Source organism: Camellia sinensis, chromosome 4 (assembly GCF_055761805.1).
Source record: "Camellia sinensis isolate YWXY chromosome 4, ASM5576180v1, whole genome shotgun sequence".
NCBI classification, from domain to species: domain Eukaryota; kingdom Viridiplantae; phylum Streptophyta; class Magnoliopsida; order Ericales; family Theaceae; genus Camellia; species Camellia sinensis.
This window is the reverse complement of record NC_138964.1, coordinates 185030730-185049439: the sequence shown is the minus strand read 5'-3', so window position 1 is coordinate 185049439 and position 18710 is coordinate 185030730. Positions and strand designations below refer to the sequence as shown.

Here is an 18710-nt window from a genome sequence, read left to right as displayed (position 1 = left end):
CACCTCATTTTCATTACATTCTGTCATCGCCTCGGTTTGCGTGCATGTGTGCACGCATTTCGAGGCATCTCATTCCCATAGCATTGTATATGTTAGGATTGCATCTTAGTTGCATTTCATACATATCATGCATATTGCGTCGTGTCCGGAATAGGAGTTAGCCCGGGCAGGGGAAACGAAGTATATTTCGTACTCCGAGTGACGGAATGTGTCTCAATTCCCCAGTCACCGACACTCCGGATTATCCATGGTGGAGTTAGGTTTTAGCTGTAGTTTCATGTGCATTCATCCTATATTGAGTTGTGCATTTCGATTCCTCGGCCATCATGCCTCGGTATGCGTGATTGGTGGCACAAGGATCGAGACATGCATATATCTGTGCAAATACATTGCTATGCCCCTTTCCTGCTCTCTGTTGCAGCAAAACGAAGAATCAGCAACCTTTTGGGGCTTGGCACGCATTTCAAGAACAGGTGTAAACAGAGGCTAATTGGGGCATTCCGGTGGATTTCCGCGCAAGACAACCCGGACATGCATCATCCATCAGAAGCAAGACAGTCCCTGGTTTGCACGCCAGTTTTATTTGCTTTCTTAGTTAATTCATTAATTAATTAGGATTTTGTAATATTTTGGACTGTAATATTCTTTTATTCGGGACTGTAATATTTGGACTGTATATTTATTCGGACCCTCTCTACGAGGGCATAACTGTAATAAGTGTGGGTGAGTGTGATGTATGTCTTCCAACCCCACGTCTTTCTCCCTTTTATTTATCCGCTTATGATGGTTAGATTAGGGCATGTTTAAATTAGCATACAGTATGACAGCATGTTTGCATCATTCATCTGTATTGCATGCACCGGGCTCGGCGCACCATACTAACTACATCGTACTTTCAATTCCAAGTTGAATACATGGTAGTTGTAGCATTTCATATACCATCTTAGAATAGCCGAGCCTGCTATAGTTGCATTTTGCATGCGTTGCATTAGACATTTCTGTATACTTAGGATTCATGCATGATTTCTAATAAGTGTCTATTTTGGCTTGGAGTACTCGGTAAGTTTTTATGCTTTAGCATCCTTGCATGCGTGTGAGTGATTGCCATGAATAGCATGTTTACCATGAGGTTATTTGCTTACCTGATATAACTGCCTGAATGCCTGTGGGTGAAGGTTGGGTTATCTGAATTGGAGTAAATCATCAAATGTTTCAAGCCTACCTGCGGGTAGCAAAACCTCTTTCGAAAAAAGGCAAACATGAAATGTTTTGTTCCAATTCGGACGATCCGGTCTATACTTATATGCTGTGCGCATCACATAGTAACCTAGGCTAATAAACCGGAATAAGAACTCACAATGTTTTCAAAATCTGATATCATGGTTAGTAGAGGCCGGTTTATGACCAGGCGAGCGGGGGTGCTCACGAAGTGACCTTCCCCAATCGTACCTAAGTTCCCGAGCCGAAGCAACTTTGGTAATGACGGACGTGTGGCCTTTTTGGCACCGAGTCAGGGTTTCCTAAATTTCCCAAAATAAAATATTTAGGTGGCGACTCTGTATCTGGCAAAGCAGTCCATATTTGGCGCTACTTTTTCAAAAATTAGTTTTTTTCAAAACAATTGCCGGATTTGGACTCTTTGGTTCAGATTAGGAACCGTGACATTTTAAGAGTCCGAGCTGTAGTGACCCCAAATGAACAGAACGGAGCTTAACCCTCCCGGGGCGTTCGGGGGGACGTCTACACCTGCGAGCGTAGCCTCGAAGAGTTGATAGCACCTAGTAAGAGTTAAACCTGAGACCTGGAGGGAGTATATCCCCAGGCCCCAAGCTGCTCCCACTAGCCCCAACCCCTCGGGGTTGTAATTTGCCCTATTTTAATTCTATAATAATAAAAATATATTTTATTATTGATGTATCCTTATTGTACCTATATCCTAATTTCTTAGATTTTGATTAATTATGATACTTGTATCCATATCCATGCTTCTTAGGTTTGAGGATGACACAATCGTCTGTCAAATGAACGACAAGCTGAAACATTTCCCTCTCATGATAAATGGAATTTGTTTGTTTTTGCGGTCAACATTTTAGAAATGGAATTTGTGTTCTCAACATTTTAGAATTGTGTTATGCTCCCGATTGTTTTTGCGGTCAACATTGCTCTCAACTAGTTTCACAACAATCAGTTAGGAGCTAAAACATTTTAGATTTGTGCTCCCAACACTACTTGCATGCGAAAAAAGAAATCATAGTTGTGCTCCCAATTGTTTCTTGCTTCTCTTGCTCGTTTGCCCTTGTGATTAGTTCCATCTACTCCAGTCTAAACTTTAGTGCCTTTTGTTGGAATGTGTCCTACATCACCTGGAGTTGTCCCATCTGTGCTGATTATAAGGCTTCAATTTCTCTCTCTTTAACACCTGTGTTTTAGGGAGAAGTGTGGACTGAGCTTTTCAATTTGGTATCAGAGCTTGGTTGGGCCTGTGATTGGTGTGCCGTTTGTTCGGCTACTATATGTTGTGGTCCAGGAGGGTGTGTTGGAATGTGTTCCACATCATCTAGAGTTGCCCCATCTGTGCTAATTATAAGGCTCTAGTTTCTCTCTTTAACACCTGGGTTTTAAGAAGAAATGTGGGCTAGGCTGCAACCAAGAAACAACAAGAGTGTGGCTGAGATGATGATACTAAAGTGGATGTGTGACAAGACTATACAAGATAGAATTAGAAATGAGTGTATTCGGGAATGGGTAGAAGTAGTACTGATATAAGATAAGTTGAGAGAGAATCGATTGAGATAGTTTGGTCATATTCAACGGAGACCAACAGAGGTAATAGTGAAGAGATGCGATACTGTAACAGTAGATGGAAATGTTAGGGGAGGGGATAGGCCTAGATTAATGTTAGTTGGTGTTGTAAATATAGATATAGATCTACTTAATTTGACTAACGAAATGGCCTTTGATAGGGCCACGTAGAGAAGAAGGATTCATGTAGCCGACCCCATTTGATGAGATTTAAGGCTTGGTTTGGTTTGGTGTGGGCTAGGCTGGGCTTTTCAATTCTTTCTTCTACTTAGAATTGGAGAGTTCTCTTTCTTGCAATAATTAAAGCTCTCACATTCAAGATATTGTAGTCATTCTGTTTATCACAACAAGTGGCATGCCTATGTTTAAGCAGGTTTTTATGTGATAATGTAAGATGCAGTTAGACATTAGTAGACTTCGTTATATCTTGAGGCTATGTGCTTGGAATCATTTTTCACAACAATCTAACAAGATTGGTGGGAGGATTTTAATTATTAATATTTATAATTTTTACCATTAATTTGTAATTTTCTTTTTAAAATTTACACTGAATTATATATTTTCATAACTTTTTGGACATAAAATTAATTACAAAAATTAATATTAATTATATTTTCATAACTTTAAGAGAAATCAATATAATTATTGTAAGAAGGGTTAACTCAAACCCATCTAACTAATTAAGCTCAATCGGAGCCCAGTCAAAAAGTATAAAATTAGTGGGTCCAGACATTATCGAATGGGCCAGATTGCTCTAGTCTTGAAAGGGTTCAGAACCACGAACCTAGAGACCTATTTGAGTTAATTTGGACTCGAAGACGTTTAGAACCTTGAACCTAGAGACTTATTTGAGTTCAGACTCAAAAGGGTTAAGATCCACAAACCTAGAGATTCCAAGCGCTTGGCTTTGAACGGATTTTGACACAATCCATAAGCCACTCCTTTAATGAGTCCCTGAACACTTGTGAGCTCGGAGCTTTTCGAGATTACGCACCAGAACCATAGGCGTGATGGAGTTCGAACAAAGGACTCAATCTTGAGAATGATGAGTGGAGATAAATTCACTCTTCGGTTAAACTAGCCTATACCTGGGTTGAGGTGGCACGATTTAGGAAGTCCATGAGACTCTGCAATATTTACGGCAGGGTATTCTCTTGAACTACCCCTGACCCTTCTGTGGCAGGGCGTCCTCTGGGGCTACCGTTGATCCTTTGGGATGATTGAGGATCATTGGTTAAATGTGGCTAAGAAGAAGGATTCGTCAGGTTGATCTCCTCTTTGGGGTTTTCCTCATCTTCGGAGAGGTCACCTCCTTGAACAAGGTATTTAGAGGAAATATTCCCCATGTGCCTTGCACATGGGCTCTATCCTACATTATGAGATGCCTATAAATAGCACCCACCCATAACTTTACGAGGGATGGATTTTTGGAGAAACAATTCTTGGGAGATAACTAATTTCCCGTTTCCATTATCTATCTTGAGAGTGAAAGTGGGAGATCCATGGGAGAGAGTTGTTATTATTCTCTCTTTAAGTGCTTTGCCTTATTTTTCATCCAATATCCTATCTCTATCATCTCTTTGCTATTGTGTTTCTAGTTACGACCGTTAAAAAATCTAAACTTTTCATGATTTCTAGAGAATTCGAGTTTTCTAGTAATCTTTGAAGATTTTTGAATTTTCTAGCAAGCTTTCGAATTTTCCAATAACATTCTTGAACCTTCACATACAATTATGTTGAGTTTACAGATGATTAGTATAATTTACCCAAATATAAAATTTATACTGTTTCTAAAATTATATATATTTTTAAAAAATTAAAAAAAACAACTCACATTTTAAGAAATATCCAAAAGTCATTTTCAAATTAAAAAAAGAAAAAACTATTTTCACGATTAAAAAAAGTGTTTTCAAAATTTTATTATTTTTATTTTAAAAAACACAAAAAAAAAAAAAAAAACAAACAAACAAACAAAAAAAATACAACAGAACAGACCCTTATTTTTAAATCTAATAATTTTAAAATATAAGTGGTGGTTAATTATAAAATGAGTAAAGCTAAGAATCTTAAAAAAAAAAAAAAAAAAAAAAAAAGGATAAAATATAAGTACACTTTTTGAGATTTGTTTAAAATATAAATTGTTTGTTGTAGCTTTAGATATTATATTCTGTCCCTTTAAATTTTTAATTACATAACAAATGGTCTATTTTGTTAAGAAATTATCAAATCAATTAACTGTTTTTAATGATATAAGAAATATACTTTTATTAAAAATTCAGATAATTTTATTGTTGTACAGAGAGTATTTAGAAAATTTATTTTTTATATTCATTGTATTAAATAAAAATTATGATAAGGTAATAGTTGTAATTTTCAAAACTATGAGAAGCAATTTGTATTTTGTACAAATTTCACGAGATATATTTATGAATAGTTTTATCTAGATATTTTTTTAAAAAATATTAATTTTTGAGATTTCTAACTCAAATATTAAAAGTATAATGCTTCGTATACTAAGACCTCATTTGAAAAGTTGGCTTTGACATAAGCTATCTTGATTTAGTCAATAAAAACAAAACAGACTAATTTAATTAATAAGACAAAGTATTACATTCAAACCATAAATATTTTATTTTTTTCTCACATTCATCAAATCAACTGTAAAAAAAATCAAAATTTATTCAAAACACAATTTTTTTAGCCAAGCAAAATTAGTCAAAAATTTATGGCAAATTAGTTCATTCCAAACGAGGGCTAGGGGTTGTTTGGAAAATGAAAAAATAATCAAAAAGTTATTACTAAAAGCTAACTATTCTCTTTATTTTTTGAAATTATTTTTGTAAAAAGTTAAAAAATTACTTAAAATAAACAAATTTCAAACTAACCTTAAACTAATGATATTTAAAGTCTAATGATATTTAAGCATGTATATTTTTAATAAATTATTACTAATAAGAATTTAAGTAAACATAACATTGCTCATATCAAATTTATTTATTAAGGCCTGTTTTTTTATCAATTAGTGTGTCAGTATATGTTATAATATTATCACTCCAAAATTATGAACTCCACCTATTATATAAATTATAAAGATTCAAAAATTTTAAAATTATCCTATATTATCTATTAATACATTAATTAATATATCAATTAAATCGTATAACTTTATTCTGGCCAAAACAAAACTAACGATCATTTTGACAATTAAGTTAAAAATCCAAAAACTAATTTTTTTAATTTTATTTTATTTTAAATATGCCATTCTCTATTTTTTAAAAAATAAAAATAAAAATAAAAAATTAATTTTTAACCTCATTTCCACAACAGTGATGTTAGAGACCTCTAATTTAGAGGCTCTAAACACACCTCTAATTAGAGGTCCCAAGCATTTTTGTTTCCACAGCCATCCTAAATCATTTTTTGGCACATACGGCACGACGCTTTATGGTCAAGATTCAGTGAGTTTGATTTGAGTTTTTTAGATTAAGTTTTTTAAAAATTAAATTTTTTATTTTTCGTATTTTTTTATTTTTAGTGAATATTTTTAAAATTTTAAGTATTTTTAAAACTTTTTTAGATGCACTTTACTTATATGTATCTAAAAAATAAAAAATTTGTAAAAAAATATTTTAAAAAATTAATAAATACATAAAAATATAAAAAATATACTGAATTTTAATATTTTTTTTTGTATTTTTGGTATTTAGTGAATTTTAAAAAAAAAATTATAATTTTTTTACTTTCTAAATATATTTATGTTAAGTATGTCTAAAAATTAAAAAAATTACGTAAAATATTAAAAAAATCTAATAAAAATAAAAAAAATAAAATTTACTAAAAACTGTTTTCAGAAAAACCAAATAAACTGATTATTATTATTATGAATTACGACAATGCTACGTAACTCAAATTTTGTGGCTTAAAAGTGGTTCAAATGGCCAAAATGACGTTGCTTTGAGTACAGAACAACATAAAAATGGTCAAAACGACGTCGTTTTGGCCATTTAAATCACTTTTAAACCACAAAATTTAAGTTACGAGACATTTTCCTATGAATTATTATCCGGTTTTGTCCGCGTCTTTATTACCGTCTCCATCTCTTTACTTTCTCGTTACTCTTGGTACTCTGACAGAGAGATAGAGACAGAGAGACTCTGTTTACTTATCACGCACACACAGAGATAGAGAGAGAGAGAGAGAGAGAGAAGAGGAGCGAGCGAGCTATGAAACGAAGCAAAAAAGCAAGATCATGGATTGGGAAAAGCAACAAAACCAACAACAACGTCAAGATGAAGTGATGAATAGCAGCAGCAACACCAACAACAACAACGGGGTACTTGTGAAGGTGATGACTAACGAGCAATTGGAGATCCTCCGCAAGCAAATCGCTACTTACGCCACCATTTGTGACCAGCTCGTCCAAATGCACAAATCCCTCTCTTCTCACTCCGATCTCACTGGTACCTCTCTCTCTCTCTCTGTGTCTCTCTTAAAAATGTCTCAAGGATAACTATAATTCTGTGCTGTTCGTGTTTCTCCTGCTTTTCCATTTCTCTACAATAATATGAACAACATAACATAACATAACCCTATTTTTATTTTTCAATAATTAAAAAAAAATTATGAATTGAATAAATTATTTGGAATTTTTACCTTTTCTTTTATTATGTAATATAAAATATTCTCATTTTTTTAAATGTATCTTTTTATTGGTCAAAGAATTTGAGTTCTTACCTAATCTGTTCCTGTCAGTTACCTCTTTTCATTCCCTTCCTTTCCATTTTAATAATTTCCTAATAATTCCATATTTTTATCAATATATTGGTATTTTTATTTTTTTTATTGCACAATTGTTTTCACTAGTTCTTGAAATTTGTTTGGAATGATGTCGATTGTTGATTAATAATACACATTTTCAAACAATTAACAAAAAATGGGGTCAAATTTGGTTGGATCAAACTGAGTTTTTGGTGATCGTCTTGGGAGTTATGTGTAATTAAGTCTTTACTTCTTTTTATTCAGAATCCTTTGGTGATTATGCTTAAATATCGTGAATTTATATGATTGGGCCATTTTGTATCCAATGATTCCTCTTGGTGGGTTTCAAGCCTTCTTTGTTTCCCCTCTTCGTCAAATATTGTACAATTTTTATTATTTTAGGTTTTTTTAGCCAGTATGTTTGGTTTTTTTTTGAAGGTAAGGTATAATTTTATTCAAACACAAAACAAGTACAAAGAACAAGGGTCAAAACCCAAAAACTCTAGTAATATTTGAATTTCAATTACTTGACTTTGCATGTGGGTTGGGTTGGGTTGGGTTTGAATTACTAGGGTTGGACTTTTTGGATTGGGTAAATTACACTGAGCAATGCTAAATTACACCAACCCTTTTTAGTAATGCCAATTGATCCAAAATTAATGCAAATAGTGCAAAGAAAGACACAAGGACAATAAGAGTAAATATACATTTCAATGTAATAGAGATGATAACATTATTTTTTTCATCCATACAACTAACGAGTTATTGATGAAAAATGAGTTTAGTGTTCCTTGAATTAAAATATCAAGGAAATCCAATGTAATTATACCAAAATTTTTGAGTTTGGTGTATTTTCTCCAAATCTCAGGAAGGTCATTGTAATTTAATCTTTTGTATTTTTAATTTGCATCATGTTATTTTCTACATATTCTATTTTTTATTATTTTTTATTATTTGAATGATGATAAGCTAATTGTGTTGTCGATTGTTTATATTAGTTTTCTCATGCCAATTATTTGGATTTTCTTTTTTTGAAAAAACTATATATTTTGGTTATATAATCCTTAGTGGGTATTATTGTTTATCGTATTTTTTTTAAACTCATTTTAGTTGATTTCACCTTGCATTTGTTCTTTAGGCTTTGGTTAGAGAAGTTAATTGGTTGATATTTGTGTATTTATGCTTTGATTGTTACAATTACAAGGGATTAAAAAATTGGAAGGGAGGAAAGCTAGGCATCCTTAGAGAAAGGAAGTTGCCTTTATCTCCTTCTATTTGTTTGATTGATTAGGAAGGAAAGCAAAGGTGATAGAAAGGGTTAATTTTATTTGCACCCGTGCATATCAAAGGAACGATGATGTTTGAATGTCAAAAACATTAAAAAGAAAGAAAGAACCCGTGTATATCAAAGAAGAAGAAGAAGAAGAAGAGGAGGAAGAGAGGGGCTTAACCTTCATCACGGCTGGAGGAAAATTGCTTTTTCCCTTCTTTCCTTTCTACCAAATGAAGAAAATGCTATAGATCCTTCCTCCCGCTTTTCTCCCTTACCATAAGGAAAATGGTGCTCAAACAGAATTTTCATACACAAATCCCATCCAAAATAATGTGGCAGTGGCAGTGGCATTTTTGAAATTATGAAGTGTCTTTTTTCTGGAATGGGAAGACCACGATGAGTCACACATCTTGTATAGAAATTTTGAATAGAAGTTGTGTTTGTTAACATTATTCTTAACATAAAGATCTTAAAGATGGGAGGAAACTCTTAACATGGTGTTTTTTTCTCCTCTTTTTTCATAAAATGACTGATTTTCTTTTGGTAAATATTAAGATTTTTTTTTAAACTTGCTACAAAAATCTTGTTCTTGCTCTCTCAGGAGCCAGGTTGGGAAATCTATATTGTGACCCCTTAATGACATCTGTTGGCCACAAGATTAGTGGCAGACAACGGTGGACTCCAACACCTGTACAACTTCAAATTCTTGAACGTTTATTTGACCAAGGGAATGGGACACCAAGCAAGCAGAAGATCAAAGACATAACCTCTGATTTGTCTCAACACGGCCAAATTTCCAAGTCAAATGTCTATCATTGGTTTCAGAACAGGCGTGCTAGATCAAAAAGGAAGCAGCATGTTGCAGCACCAAACAGTGCAGAATCAGAAGTGGAGACAGAGGTTGAATCACCTGATGAAAAGAAGACAAAGCCAGAGGATTTCCAGTCTCAACATAACCCAGCTCCAAGGGCTGAGGATTTGTGCTTCCAAAACCCTGAAATAAGCTCTGGGATGCGTTCTTTAGATTCAAAGTCCAATAAAGGAGAGCCCATGTTTCAATCAAATGGCAGTTCAAAACCTGAAAGGAGTTTGGGACAAAGTTCTTTCTATGATAGCATGTTATCGAACCCAAGTATGTATATCCTTTGAGCATTTGATTTCTTTTTACTGGCCAATCATGCACCACAGATTGATTCTGATGGACCTCATGCTCTGAACTGTTATTTATATAAGTTGATGCATATAGTAGTTGTAGTAATTAAGAAAATGTTATATTCATGTTCAAAGTTCTTTTTTTACTCTTTTTTCTTTTTCTTTTTCTTTTTTTTTTTAAGTTCCATGTTTGTGATTATATTACAGTTTGTTCAATTTTGATTCATCCTTTTTACTTGTGATCAGTTACTAACACACATGCATAGACACTCAACACATTCTAATTGCATTGACTTTCTTTACAAGTCAACTTAACAAGCTATATCGCAATTACTATTTCTGGCTATGCACTTCTTTTGTTCTTTGTTTCTCTCGTATTTATTTATTTTTGTTTTGTCATTGTAGCACATTATTCTTGAATTAAATCTAGTTCTGGCTGTGGCACTTTTGTTGTCTGCAGCACTTCTTTACTCAAATTTTGATTTATATATATCTTTCCGTCTTCATATCCTGTCTCTTAAATTGAATTTGTCCCTTCTTTATTTAATGTGTTGTCATTCATATTAGCATGCCAAAGGTTCATGTCAAATGTGTTTGTTTTGCATATTCAGATTACGTACTCTCCTGGCGTGTATAGTTTTACTGTTTGAAAGGTTTTAGGCTATAGAAGCACAATTTGATGTGATCATTAATGGGAGAGTTACTAGAACTATAAATTGAAATGTGCTGACAAAGTTCTGCACTACTTCCATGTGGAGATATTTAGAGAGCTTTTAGATAGGTTCAGAAAAGAACGGTAGGAGAATTAAAAATCTTTTTTGCTCGTTTCAATATTACTTTCATGGGTAAATTACACTTTGCACCGTTGCACTTTATGCTAGATCCCACTTTAGTATTTCGGTTTTCAGTTGAAACAGTCAATTTCTTTCACTTCTCGTTAACTAGCAATTTAGCCCTTCTGTACGTTTTTCCGTTAAATAGTGTGACATAAAATGGCACATGACCCTCATGTGCATTTTAAAGGGTAAAAATGTAATTTTTTGTCTCTATATTTCACAAATGGTTACAATTTATCCCTTTTGCATTCAAACTCACTGTCTCATTCAACTCCACACCCAATGCCACACCCATTTCGCTAATATGCACCTCCCAATCCACCCCAACAACCCATCCCACCATTTCCCCTCTCTACTCCTCTACTCTATGATGGACGAAATAGGAACTACTTCAGTGTCTAGGATTGCTTATCAATGACCCCAATGGCATAACTGTAGAGCTAGGGGGCGGCAGAAATCAGAGTAGTTGGTGCCAATTGCAACCCATTAGTGTTGACAACAAACAATAATCATTGGCTCACTTGTCATGCCTGAAAATCAATCCATTGGGCTATGGTGCGGTGGTTCTTTTTGGTCAGTGGTTTGGGCCATGTGAGATTGAAGCTGGGCCAATGGTGGTGGCTTAGGTTGGGATTGGGACAGAGGGGAAGTGGGAAGTTCGAAGTTCGTGGTGGTGGAGAAAGGGATGTTGGTGTGGCTGTGGGTAGTAGGGAAGGGATTGAATTTCTGGGATAAGGGGGAGAAGATGGGTGCGGTCTATCCATAGGGTGAGGGTAGACAAGTAGGCCTCTCTCTGTCAGCCTTGGGAAAATTTCGTGTCCCTCACTCGTTGAAATTCTATATTTGCCCTCAAAGCTACTTATGTGAACCTTAGATTGGAAGTTCTGTCAGCCTATTTAACAGAAAATGGACAGAAGGGCCACATTGCTAGTTGACTATTTCAATTGGAAAATTATAGACTAAAGTGAGATTCTATATTTTTATCCATACTTTTTGCTGCTTTACACCGTGAGATATATTATGCTTCTGATTTAACTTTTTTGACGTTCAGTAACTCTTGTTACATTGAGTGCAAGTACAACAAGGGTATCATCTTGCATGATGGAGATACTTATTATTTTTGGTACTATTTCAATTGTTTAAGAAATATGGTTTGGTATCTTATTTTTTAAATGCTAGGTGGTTTTAACTTATTTCTCAAACCTAAGTTATTTCATAAAATCGTGTTTTGAAAATAGTAAGTAACATGGGCTTAGGAAATGAGTTAAAAACAACATAAATGTGAGAAATAAGTTTTCAAATAACCCGAGTTTGGTAAATAACTTTTAATTACCTGTTCATTGATGATTGCAGGAATCGACCACTTGATTGGAAAGATGGGAGCGTCAGGGAGCTACAATCCATATTTGCAGAAAGATGACTACAACATGACAAGTTGATACTATAATGCAAACTACTGTGGTTTAACATTACTGGTCTACATAAAATTACTATTTGTTGATGAAACATATGAACGCAATATATTAAAGATGCGTATAGTTTTACCACGCCAATGAATATATGAGTTTGATAAATTTCCTTTCTCTTGATCATGAGATTGTGTTTTTGGTTTAATATTGAAATCTAGTAATATGCTTTGGGGAGTCTTTTGAGTGAATGATATAACTATTGCATTACTTGCCTACTTGGAGTGGTTGGTTAGTTAGTAATCAACACTTAACCTAAAATGAAAACCCCATAAGAGCTGGCCACAAACCTGTGTGGGGAATGTATGGCTTAAATTGGAGCCATGACTTGATTGAAGAGGTTGCTTCTGAATGTGAGTCAACTGTTGACACCCAAATCCATCCTTCTTAACCCCAATATGAATTCTGAACATTAATATCCAAATATTCAACAAATCTTTAAAAACAAAACAAGTGTTTTTTTGAAATACCGAAATTTAATTTAATGGCTAAGCATAAAGCATTGACTACTAGATTAAAGTAGTATTTGGGTTACTTGCGGATTAATAGTGGGTTCATATCAACATGTTGACATAAATTATTATACGGGTCAAACGTATTATATTTGAGTTATGTATGTTCAATCTAAACGCAATCTATTTACTATTCGTGTTATTGTGTTGTGTCACAATCAAGTTTATATCAAAAAGGATCAATCATAAAGCTTTAATTACCTATATTTGAGTTCCGTGCCAAATTCTCAACCCTACCTAAATGATATAATCAAATGATTGATGAAATTGTATTTTATCTTGATATATTTTTTATTTATTTATGTAAATATTTTTAGCTACTTTTTTTTTAATTTCGTAGAAAATATTATAATTGATAATTTCTTTTAGAAAAAATTACACACACCACTCCAAATTTGAAAAAAAAAAATAGTTAGTCGATATAATTATATTATATTAATATCCTTTGAAATTTTAATTTACATAATAATTAAAAAAAATTAATTTCTCTAAACTGAGTATAATCAAGAAACAAAATTTCTCTAAATTTTCAAATTTCTCTAACCCACTCTCTATTGAATTTCTCTGGCCTTCCTTCCCCTCCAGAAAAATTTCCCTTCTCTTCAGAGAAAATTAAAAGTTCCCTGAACAAAATTATTTGCTTTTGTAGAATCCTTTATCAGAGAAAATTCAAAATCTTATACCAGAGAAGATTGAAACTAGAAAAAATTCTAAATCCTTTACCAATTAAATCTTTATCAATTGAATAGAAAAGAAAGAATGAGAAGTGTAATATATATATATATACTAATAGTACACAACCAAAGTAAAGTGCTGACTAGATAAAATTCTGGACCAGAGACTAAAACACAGAGAAAATACGTCTTCTATTGATTTGAAAAGTTACTAAAAATAAATTGCTCAAATTCATACATTTCGCACTACCAATGGCCGACATACATACGCAGCTCAAACAACAAGAGCTATTAGAGAGGGAGAAAGAGATTCTAGAGAGAGAGTTTGAGATTTCAGAGAGAGAGAGAGAAACAATGGCGGCAACGTATATTTGATGTTGTTTCCTACCAGTCCACGTGAGCGAACCACCGAGGTGCTCGACCAATCTAGGCTTGACGGTGGGTTCAGATCATATGGCGATGAGTCTTCGAAATCACAGTGGAGCCGCGTAGGAATGGAGATTCGAACCAAGAATTAGGGTCGTCTCCTGCTGATGAGGTTGACGATTGGGGGGTATCGAAGAAGTTTTTATCTAGTAATGGCTTTGAGAGGAGAGATAGAGGAGAGATAGAGGAGAGAGTTTTTTTGGATCTGAGTTTAGGGTTGATGATTTTAAGAGTTGGGTATCGAAGAAGAGCTTTGTTTTTTCAGAAGAGAGTCAAATTTCTCTGATATGATATATGCGTGTGGGTTTAGGGATCTTAGACATCAAAAAAATAATATTGTAGATATTTTTCATTACTAAAAATGGGAGAGGGATAATTTTTCCATAAATGGATATCTAAAAATTTATCAATTGTGATTACATTATCATTATCATCCAATAGTGTAAAAATTGTAATTTAAAATAATTATAAATTAACAACCATTTGAGATTTAAAAAAAAAAAAAAAGGGAAAAATTAGAAATAGATGAGATAGTCAATCAGAAGTTATATCAAAAGAATATAATTTTCCTAAAAATATAAACCCTAAATCCAATTTCTCAACAATTGGGATGAACCCTTGAAGTTGTGAGCTTCAATTTTTAAAAATGGCAGCTGAGTCCTGTGTTGCGAATGCAAAATATACATATATACATGACAATCATAAGGGATCACTAGAAACCCTCGATTCACACCATGTTGTTGTTCGAAAAAGCAGTGCAAAGGCATTCATTGTATACCTCTCTGCTCTTCTTCTCACAACAACTGCCTTCTCTCTCTTTCTCCTACAGGTATACATACATAGTATATTGATAATATATATTCTCTGCTGATTTTTTATTCTTCATATCTAATAGTGCAAAGTTTTCACTTTCTGCTTGTGGGTTTAGTGAAAGAAAGCTTTTTTGTTGCTACTTTGTTTGAGCAACTGTTTTTGTGTTCATGGGTGTACCTATTTGATGCAATGCAACAATCTTGGGAAATTATAACAGTAAAAAGGGTGTTTAAATTTCTGGGTATCATCAACATACATGTAAATCTTGGAAACTCTGCTAAAGATATTCAATTTATCTCAATGCCAGAATGATGATTTACAAGATTTTACTTGTGGAGTGTGTATGTGTGTGTACTATTTGAAGAATATCACAAAATGTTTTTGTTATGGGACCCGAGTTATGCGTGATAAACTCTGACCTGATGATCCAACAAACAACAGGATGGATCAATTCATGTACTTCTTTGGAGCTTATTTTTAAGTGCATTCCTTGTCAAACAATTTATTTGGAAGCCTGTTGAGAAAGGTGAGAAGCTAGCAAAAAGGGTTTCTTTGCTCTGAACTTCTGTTTGCAGGATTTAATTTGTTTGGTTTATATTATTAGTAATAGCTTCAAGTTAATTTGGATGATGACACTAACTGTTATCCTTGTTTGGAGGCATTGCAAAAGCAGAGGGCATTTCTTTGTCATTATCATAAGTTTATTTATCCTGCATTCTCCTTGTCTATCATCATTTTCTTGTGAAAATGGTTTAGTTCGCCAAAGTTATTGCACTATTCGGACCATATGATCAAGATATGAGAGTCAGCTGAGTTGTTTAAAAAACATTAACAATTTTTTTACATGTAACATGAAGTGCTGGACCAATCCCTTTAATTAACATATTGCACTTTGTTGAAAAAGTTACAACTGCAGAGTTCTTTGTTATGGTTTCCCTACCAAGAATTGACATGTCTAAAACTTATTGACAGATCATATGTAATCAGGCTTGTCCATCACCAATTTAGGCGCTCACATTAGTCTATCTTTATTTGCTTCAAAACTGTGTGTAAGTTCATTTGTATTATCCTGTCTATTTCACAACTTTTGTGAAATTATATTCTTCAGTATTTAATTGTTGAGGACATATTGAAACACATTGCTGAGCAGCATGTGTATTATTTATAATATTTGTCTGGTATTTTTAAAATTGACTAATGATAACTCTATTGTCCTTCTAAGCAACACAAAGAAAACACAAACATAAACAAGCATACATATATCATACAAGCCTACAAGGGAAAGGGCATTTGTGAACATGTATATTGTCTTGCAGCATAAGGTTCTCTCTCTCTCTCTCTCTCTCTCTCGGTCTGCACAGCATAAGGTTCTCTAATTCTTGAAAACACAAGCCATTTGGTAATTACATATTTTTTTCCACAAATTTAGACTATTACACCGGCCATTTTTTCTGAATTGTATCTATGTTTTTGATATGTGGACTATTAAAAAGTGGTTATGAGAACAAGTTGGATAACATTCTCTGATATTTATCCACTCTCTCTCTCTCTCCCCCCTAAAAAAAAGATAGTCTACAAACAAATTAGAGTAATTCCCAAACAAGTAGTATGAGGATAAGAATGCTTGCTGTCCTAAATTAAATCTTCATTATGTTATGTGCAGTTGATAGCTGGTTTTTTATGATGCAAGATTGCGGCTGTTACTTAGCTTCCCTTATATTTTTTCCTTTTTTTAACTTCCCCGCAAGATAAGCTAGCTGTTTATTTGTTTCATTTTGGGGAGGTATTTTCATTACCTGTTCACTTTGTTTTATGTCTTAATGTTTCAGAGTCCATCATAATCATGCCAGCTTTTGGAGTCCAGCTTGAAACTCACTACAGCAGGTACTTCCTTATTTTTTTTTTGTATGAGAATTTTTCATTTATTGAGAGAGTGGATCTAACTCCCATTTGCAAATATATGTTAGGTGTCAAACTGGAAAAAGGAAAAGTTGGTTCAATGGTACACTCTGTTTATTAGAATGTCTCTGCTGGTTCTTTGAATAGCAATGTCCAAAAAAAAATATATGGATATTGATTGGTGCCTATTGGGACTGCAAATGAACCAAACTGTTCATGAATAGGCTCGGCTTAGCTCGTTTAATAAACGAGCCAAGCTCTAATAAGTTCGGCTCGTTTATCTTTATTTAAATTATATAATAAATATTTATATATTCAATAATATATAAATAATTACATTATTTATATATTCAATAATATAAATAGTATTTTTTATTTAAATAATATAAATAATATTAAAAAATATCTTATCGAGCTGAGCTCGAGCCCAGTTATTTATTGAGCCAAGCTTTGAGTCCAGTTACTTATCAAGCCGAGCTAGAGCTCAATAAACGAGCTCAATAAGCAAATGAGCTGAGCTGAGCTCAGCAAAGCTCAGCTTGTCTCGGCTCGGTTCGGCTCGTTTGCAGCCCTAGTGCCTATATCTTAGGATGCTTGTTTTTAAACAAAACAAAAGCTATGGAACTCATCCATTCATAAGTATATTTGTGATATTAAACTTAAAAATCATATCTATCAAACTGAAGCAACAGTTACAAAAGAGCACTGGTTGGAGTATCTCTTCTTTCCTTTTTTTCCATAACCCAAAACATTCTCCAGTTTTTCTAGCCTAAAAAAGAATATGGCCAACCTTGCCTTTAGCTGCTCAATAGCACCACTAGAGTAGTTTATGCTTAGGATCTCCCTTCTATTCACCAGTTCAAACAATCACGAAGAATAATATTTTGTTTTGCCTGTTATATGTATTTTTTCTCCTTTTGTCATTTCTAATCATCGGCTTCACTAATACTACTCTTTTTTTCCTCACATAGTGGGAGAATAATCCACCGCTTCATTCCCATTGAAAAGATTTTGAAACCTGTCCTGAATGAATGTGTGACCCCAGTCACTTGTTATTGGAACTTGTCTCTGATTGTACGTGAGGAAGAAGAACTTGTGTTAGTTTTCAAGGTAAAATGATGTTTTCTCATTTGTACTTTCTATGCTTTTCGGAAAAACCTAATGATGATTATAACTTAAAAAGTCACAAAGAACAAGTGAGCCTTGAAGTGCATATTATAGTGCATAGAGGATTTTCACACCCCACATGTGGGACCCATCCTATGTCCCATTCTGTGAAGAACAGCTGATTGCTAAAGCAGTTGAATAGGGTGATTTATTGTTTAATAAATAAGGAACTATTTTTTGCAAAGATGTTGCCCCTTGTTATTTCCATTCATCCCCCACTCTCCCTCTTTGTACCGACTCAAATAGGGCTTGAATTCTTGTCCAGGAACTTCACCCACCAGTGAAAATGTTAATCCCAATCTGGAAGGCGTTATGTGCTGCCACTGACAACCCGGTCACTCAAGTTCCAAGTAGATAAAATAATCAATGGTGTTGAACTGTTTCGAATAAAGAGCTATGATGCACCACAATCTACCTTCTCGGACAGTTCTTGGTCAATGGTACCTGATATAATATAACATCATTATGAGATTGGCGACTGTGCTAAATTTTGTTCCCTCAACTGAGTGTTTTGTATATGATTGAATTGATATACATTTCATATTCTGCAAACGAAAGATGGGAAATTTTAAGAAATTGATTTTACCAATCTATTCATTAGAAGAATCAATATAGTGTCTGCTTTAATTCTTTTACTGGTCACTGCACTTCAAAATATGTAAATCATAGGGAATACCTGCATGGACATCATTAGCATGCAGTAGATTAAGCCCACCTGGTTGTTGGATGATTGAATTGCTGCCTCTTTGAGAAAGATGGTTGTCAAATTTTTTCATTCAATTATATCTTCTGTCCAGCTGCCGTGCTGTGTTGATTTAACGCCTATTGTGTTCTGGATGATATACATTGGGAATTTTTATTTTTATTTTTTTTGTTGTCCAACTTCATTCACAGTAGTGGGGTTATCTGGAGGTATTTACTTCAAATTTTGA

At 33.7% G+C, this 18710-nt stretch overlaps 2 protein-coding genes across 6 annotated transcripts; both read left to right on the top strand.

The window, feature by feature from the left end:
- The first annotated feature begins 6863 nt into the window (after positions 1-6863).
- On the top strand, positions 6864-12395 carry LOC114312612 (WUSCHEL-related homeobox 8). Of its 2 annotated transcripts, XM_028258870.2 has the most exons (4): positions 6874-7262; positions 9435-9965; positions 11873-11944; positions 12175-12395. In XM_028258870.2, exons 1-4 carry the CDS (start codon positions 7052-7054, stop codon positions 12258-12260), a joined length of 900 nt encoding a protein of 299 aa, XP_028114671.2. In that variant the 5' UTR covers positions 6874-7051; the 3' UTR covers positions 12261-12395. The 2 variants fall into 2 exon arrangements, with proteins under 2 accessions (XP_028114672.2, XP_028114671.2); XM_028258871.2 differs by lacking the exon at positions 11873-11944 and having other exon boundaries at positions 6864-7262.
- Positions 12396-14474: 2079 nt separating this feature from the next.
- LOC114312611 (uncharacterized) lies at positions 14475-18388 on the top strand. 4 transcript variants are annotated; one of them, XR_014328059.1, is made up of 6 exons: positions 14475-14728; positions 15154-16034; positions 16542-16596; positions 16680-16714; positions 17583-17721; positions 18044-18388. XR_014328059.1 is itself a non-coding variant. In XM_028258868.2 (5 exons), exons 1-5 carry the CDS (start codon positions 14546-14548, stop codon positions 18134-18136), a joined length of 555 nt encoding a protein of 184 aa, XP_028114669.1. In that variant the 5' UTR covers positions 14498-14545; the 3' UTR covers positions 18137-18388. The 4 variants fall into 4 exon arrangements, 1 of the variants encoding a protein (XP_028114669.1); XR_014328057.1 differs by having other exon boundaries at positions 14486-14728; positions 15154-15238; XR_014328058.1 differs by lacking the exon at positions 16680-16714 and having other exon boundaries at positions 14477-14728.
- The last annotated feature ends 322 nt before the right edge of the window (positions 18389-18710 follow it).

Bases quoted from the DNA above. Each gene is read 5' to 3' on its own strand.
- LOC114312611 (XM_028258868.2), top strand. From the start codon at position 14,546: ATGGCAGCTGAGTCCTGTGTTGCGAATGCAAAATATACATATATACAT. The intron at 14,729-15,153 runs GTATACATACAT...AACAAACAACAG, and splicing joins TCTCTCTCTTTCTCCTACAG to GATGGATCAATTCATGTACT. The intron at 16,597-17,582 runs GTACTTCCTTAT...TTCCTCACATAG, and splicing joins CTTGAAACTCACTACAGCAG to TGGGAGAATAATCCACCGCT.
- LOC114312612 (XM_028258870.2), top strand. From the start codon at position 7,052: ATGGATTGGGAAAAGCAACAAAACCAACAACAACGTCAAGATGAAGTG. The intron at 7,263-9,434 runs GTACCTCTCTCT...TTGCTCTCTCAG, and splicing joins TTCTCACTCCGATCTCACTG to GAGCCAGGTTGGGAAATCTA. The intron at 11,945-12,174 runs GTACTATTTCAA...TGATGATTGCAG, and splicing joins GGAGATACTTATTATTTTTG to GAATCGACCACTTGATTGGA.